At 33.1% G+C, this 6,507-nt stretch overlaps 1 protein-coding gene across 7 annotated transcripts in view; it reads right to left on the bottom strand.

Moving 5' to 3' along the window:
- Positions 1-3,691: 3,691 nt before the first annotated feature.
- The window catches only part of LOC110462817 (ectonucleoside triphosphate diphosphohydrolase 8-like), a 55,791-nt gene continuing 52,975 nt past the window's right edge, over positions 3,692-6,507 (bottom strand). For all 7 annotated transcript variants that reach the window (XM_021517013.1, XM_021517010.1, XM_021517015.1 and 4 more), the window contains exons 6-7: positions 6,004-6,166; positions 3,692-5,054 (exon numbers count right to left, since the gene is read on the bottom strand). In XM_021517013.1, coding sequence (XP_021372688.1) covers positions 4,885-5,054; positions 6,004-6,166 — 333 coding nt within the window. In that variant the 3' untranslated portion in view covers positions 3,692-4,884. The remainder of the gene's footprint in view (positions 5,055-6,003; positions 6,167-6,507) is intronic.

Genomic DNA, 6,507 nt, shown 5'->3' with positions numbered 1-6,507 from the left:
AAGAGGAAATTACTTGATGCTGCAGAAAAAGAAAAGAAAATCTTAAAATAAACAGAGGTTCTATTATTTGTGAGATCTTGCACACTAAAACTCCCTGTTAAAATTTTAATTAATGTAAAAATTTCACAATATTTAACATTTACGCAAGCACAGGGAGTTGATAATGTGTTACAGCTATATTTGGACCTAAACGAAGGTGTTCAAAGTTATATTACAGGTTTTAGAGGTTTAGATAAAATTTCTTTAAAATTTCCACCCAAGTTATGGAATATACCAGATTAGCTGAAAGCGCTCCGTGTCAAAAATTCGACCCAACATAGCTTTCTGCATTAAATATCATACTTCTTACTGCTTATATGAAACAATGCTTGGTACCGTTGGAAAGATGGATAATATATGTTTTTAAAAACCTCTTATAAGTACGCAAAATGTGTCTCCTTCCGCGGACATGATATCCATTCCATTACTTCCGATTTCACATGCCATTTAGAGGAGGGTGGAAGGGGACATGCGATTTCAACGTAGGTTACATATTACTTGTTGGGTGATGACGGGGTAGACGCAAAGAAACTTAACATACTGTCCATGGACCGCTGCGAAATGTACACGTGTACACCATGAAATCGAGCACACAACATTGTAGCAACAGGAGATAACTCGCATATCCTGCAACTACTTCCTTTTGATGCAATATGTATAAAATTCAGTGTGATAATGTTAACACATGAAAAAGCACGCCCGTATATGGTATTTTATGAAAATGTTCAATGTATTATTGAAGAGTATTCGCCCCCATCCCAAATCTTATTGGAGACTTATTTAACGATTACTGAAATCAGCTGGTACTTTACAATCTATACCTACTCTTGTAGATCCTGTTTCTAACAATGTTGTCATTTATAGCGAAGATAAAGCTAAAACCTATTAAATTACTATTTTTGTGATACAACACGAGGGCATGACAGGAACACCGTCGTTCCTTTCGTTCAGCCAAAAACTGACAAAACGTTTAGTTCTATCAGTGTAAATAGTAATTATATTAGAGACGTTCTACAGATATTGAAGCTCGACACGGGCTCTAGCGAAGATGGAATCAGCCATCACATATTAAGAAATACCTCACAAACTGCTTTTATAACTATTATAACATGTCTTAATCGACATGTATATTTCCAACCACTTGGAAAATTGTCCAAGTCAAGTTAAAAAGTTGATAGGCGTTCTCCTTCTTACTGTAGATCAAATTCTATTTTATATACCGTTTGGACAGTTTTTGAATGAGTCATCTTCAACCACTTATATAATAATAATAATAATAATAATAATATACAACATTTATATAGCGCCCTATGTAATTTGTAAAATTACTCTAATGCACTTTACAACATATGAATAATAGTAATGGTTATAATTGTGAAAACAAAAAACAAAGGCTTACACTCACTTTTATACATTTAAGCAAGCAATGTGCACATAATTGAACAAATGAAAGGTTGGTATTTACATGACGTCTTTGGAAGGATTCTAAAATGCAGACGTGAAGAGGTAAGTTTTGATGTCCCTCTTTAACTTGGCCAAGGTATTTGACTTTCTAATAGCAGATGGTAAGCTATTCCACAACGTAGCCGAAACCTCCCAAAGCATCTGTTTCCGTAGGTCACAGTACGAGAGTTCATCCAGATACTGATATCTGTCAGACAAGCTTCCAGACTTTCTGAGACTGTATTCCAACTGTCCTGTGGTTTGATGAACATAACATAATTATTTCATAGAAAACTCGCTGTTTTATAAGCACCAGTCTGGTTTTATGCATGATCATTTTACTGTATATCAGCTCATTGAAATTTATCACAACATTTGTATTGCTCTTAAAGTAAAAATATTATGTTTGGTATTCTGTGTTATATATAAGGCCTTTGATCGCGTTTGGCTTGAAGGTTTGATTGTGAAGTTAAAATCTTACGGAATTTTCGGGTGATTTATGTACCTGGTTAGAAAATTATTTATTTCATAAACAACAGAAAGTTTCCTTAAGTATTCATTTTTCTTTCGCATACGTGTATATTCCGTAATGATAAAACAAATACAGCTAAAGATATGTTTCAATGTATTTTATTATAAAAAATCTTTACAAAAGTACTCTGCAATGTGAAGGAAAAGAAAAGATTAATTTTGAATTTAATAACACAACATAATGGATTTCATTATTGCAGAAAAAGTATGTCCCTTATATGACTATTATATACTATAGTATACATATTTACTGTCACAGGCGAACACTCATTTTATCTTCACATTCTTTTCCCTATCAGTATATCACTCTCGACCCTCCATTAAAATGCTTATTCCATCCGATGGTGACGTAACGAGGGGAGACAACTCTGACAAATGAAAACGTTGGTATCTCTACCTAGAGTTGTCGTTCCTAACACTAACGAACAACCACTTGGTAGAGATTAAATCGTCATTTACCAAACTACTTTATCATCTGTGAATAAAACTAACAAGATTTAATACATTTATTCAACCTTATAGTCAACTTTCACCAACAATTTGATTAAACATCACAAAATAGGTCCTAGCTGTAGAGGCCAACATTTTATTCGGGGGAAAATCAAATCACACAGATTTAACGATTTCACATATAATGGTTACCAATTTAAAGGCAGAACCCAGATTTTGCCACTAATTTTTTAGAGGAAAAAAAAAGAATTCACTTTCAACATTTGACTATCAAAATTTTGGTGTAGATTTCTTCGGAATATTTTTTTAATCATAACGCATCTTCTCACACCTTTGAGAAAATTTTACATGCAAAATATTTTATGTAAATTTAAAAAAGAAAACCTTTATAAAGTCTATTTTTATGGAGAGCTAAACTTAAACTCAAAACGATTTTTCATTTTTTAAATATGAAAAATTCTGACAATCACATAATTGCTTTTGCAAGAAGTAGGGCATGATCACGGATAATGCAGATTTCTCGATAGAAATATCGTTTCGTGTTTCATTGGCCAAAACAAAAATACAACAGTTCACAATCTAGAAAAAAAAGTTAAATCAATACAGGAAAATTTGTCCTGCACGATCTCGTGAGATCAGACAAAAAGCATCAGTTATTTTTTTTCCTTTTCAAAGAAATTAAAAAAAAATACGTGCGTAGAAAAGAGATATCGGTTTTCGTCTTTCACTTTCAATTTCACCTGACACACTTTTTATTAAGTGTGAATTTACAGTAAAACGTCGACTGAAACATGTGCAAATACTGGACTCTTTTGTATGTATACACGTCTTGAAACCACGCATAAATATCAGATGGCCCCTGTAAAGCTTGGAACCGACTTAAACGAGATAATATTTATTACAAGTTTTCATAATATTGAAATGAGTTTTGTTTATATTGTAATAGTTATATTCTATGTACTACCAATATCAATAAAAAAAAGTGAAATTGATGGGGGAATCCATCTAAAAATTGTAAAACATACATGAAGATGCTTTATTCAAAAAAATCATAGCTAAATAATTTCGAAATATGTTAGTTACGTATTGCATTTTATTATTACATCATATTACATATTTCACACACTTATTTGAAATATTCCAACATTCAAATCTTTACCAACTAGACGTGACATATCAGACATTCAAATCACGGGTGATTAGTCCAGACATCTAATTAAAAAAAAAATCTCAAAAACGGTAATTATCTTAGTTATGCCTTATTGATATGGCAGCAGGCACACAAATTGTCTCTTATAACAAGGGAGCTAACTCGAACATACCTATATGCAAAAACGATATATGGTCCTCTTAATTAAAAACGTTTTACGGGTGTTGTATTTTAAACTGCATGTATATACACCACAATGGTAATACATTTTTTTCTATTAGAAAATCGTCAATAGTTGCTTAAAAGTAATGCTCAGCGAATGTTGGTTATAAGTAACCACATAACATTAGGGCCGGATTTTCAGGGCCTTCTTAGCTTAACGACCTTTTTTAAATAAAATGTTCCTTAAAAAAAATCACAAAATATGTTTGTATTTCCTGTCTGTAGGCAATCATTGTAGTATCTATAAATACCATTTTTGTTTTGAATTTTAAATATTTTGAAATTCGCAAAAATGGATTTTTTGTTTGTTAAGCTACCGTTAAGCTAGCCATGCTTTAATCCATTTGGCCTTGTAGTAGTTGTGACGTTGTTACATTGTATATATATACATTGTATGTGTGTACTTTCATCACAATCTACATTCAGATCTACAAATACACACGTTCTAAAGAAATACACTCATTTTATCACCTCATGTTATTCAGTATACAGTACGTTTAAACTTAATCAAAAACATAACAATACATGTTCATTGACCTAAAGTTACAGTGATACATGTACAAAACACATCGGATATTGGTGAAACATGTGTACTGCGTTTTATCACTGTGTATGGTTAAAAATAACTCATAAGTACATTACTTTTAAGTGACGTCATTTTCATTTTTTACCGTCGTAAACTGACGCTATTCTTCAGTGAAGGATCAACGACATATCGCCGACTTTCGCTTCAGAATCTCAGATGCACGTGTTTGAAATATTATTGCAAGAAAAATGTCCCTACGAACGAACGCATTGACATCTTCCATGTCAGTTACTTGTCAATAAGGAGCTGCTCCACTCCGACCATAGAATAGACATGTTGTTTTTGCTTCACACCGTATACTTGAAGCAGACCACAGATGCAATATTGTAAATCGTGGTTTCTTCGAGAACGCATAGAATACAGACGATGATCGCACGTGTGTCGATGATTTTGTTGATGAAATTGTAGATGATATTACCAGATGTATGATTCCTGAAGATTAACTAAATCTGAGTTGCAATCATCACAAAACATTTGTAAGATTTCTTATATAGAAAGTCACCATCCCTAACAACACCCAGACAACGAGGCTGACCACTGGTCTCTGGCCTCCGGACACTTCGCCACACGTCTCTAACCAGTTGTAATAGTCTATTTGTTCAAGTTCGTATAATACGGCGCCTAGAGCCCAATCTGAAACACAAAATATTCAATTAATAATGTGACACATACACTAAAAAATATATATATCGATATCAGCTTTGCTTACAACAGAACCCGGTTAGTATACAGTAAAATGAAATTTCGTCAGTCAAGAAAGAAGAACCTCGTTAGTTGGGAGACTGGTTTATACAGTAAAGTAGAACCTCGTTAGTCCGGATACCAGATTATACTGAAAAGTGGAATCTCGTTAGTCCGGATATCAGATAATACTGTATAGTGGAACTTCGTTAGTCCGGACACTAGACATACATGAAAGCAAATCCTCAATTGTTTGAGCACTGTATTTCTCGCAAAACGATTGGGAAGCGTAAAATCGGTTTAGATTAATGCAACATATTTTGGAAATAAATCCCTAACGACTACTGAAGTTCGATAAGAAAGTTGTTTGATCTACTGACGTTTAATATAAAAACCTTTAGCAGTAAACCACGACATTTTGGACTTCAGTACAAAAGAATGACCAATACTAACGAAAGCTTTCAAAAATATGTTTTTCAAATCTCCACTGTCTTAATATTAAATGAGTTAATGTGTTGTTGTTTTTTTAAACCAACACCAATTTGTAAGCAATATCACTCACAATCGCGGGAGAAGTCTACGAGTTCCTGAATTCAAAAGTTTCAGCTCATTCCTGAATGGATTTTTTTTTAATGGACAGTATATATATGGCGGATGATATCTTTCAGGTTTGCCGGACATCCGGTGTCACGGAAGTGACGTATATACAGTTTACTTCTTTACAGTCTCATCACCACCTTACTTACAGAATGATGAACTAAACAAAAGCAAAACTGTACCTGCATATTGATGAACTAAAGTACAAACTTGAATGTTTATACACTCTAATCGCCACCTTACCTTCATTTCGATGAACTAAAGTACATCTTACCTACAGATTTATATACTAAAGCACACTTACCTACAGATTCGCCATTTATTTTGTCAGCTACTTGTATTCTATTTGTGCTTGAAGGAAAACCATAGGATGATGTTAATAAAGAAGGAATGTAAAGTCCCATCATGCAATAACCGGAAGCATACTCTGCCGCAGTTCCGGTTGCATTTATAGCTTGAGCTAAAGTCTGAAAAAGAAATATAGCATTACTTGATACAACCCGAGCGGCAAATAAATTGCAATATGTTTTCTTTCAAAATATATTACAATCTATTATTTGAATTCTTTCTTCAAAATTTGAACTTGTAAGAAAACGTAGACAGTTAATCAACTGTTTCAAAATTGTCCGTCTACATGAATTTGTTACATGTAAGGAGTAAAGGGGTACTTTTTATGAATAACTTAAGCATACATGTATATTCTAAATAGTAACCTCTCTGATGTGCTTGATTAAAAACACATTTAGTTTAAACCGCATTTACCTTAATTCCTCCCTGCAACGGATTGAGATAAAGGAAAATTTGCCCA

This window comes from Mizuhopecten yessoensis, unplaced genomic scaffold, assembly GCF_002113885.1.
Source record: "Mizuhopecten yessoensis strain PY_sf001 unplaced genomic scaffold, ASM211388v2 scaffold10831, whole genome shotgun sequence".
NCBI classification, from domain to species: domain Eukaryota; kingdom Metazoa; phylum Mollusca; class Bivalvia; order Pectinida; family Pectinidae; genus Mizuhopecten; species Mizuhopecten yessoensis.
This window is presented reverse-complemented; position numbering and strand designations above follow the sequence as displayed.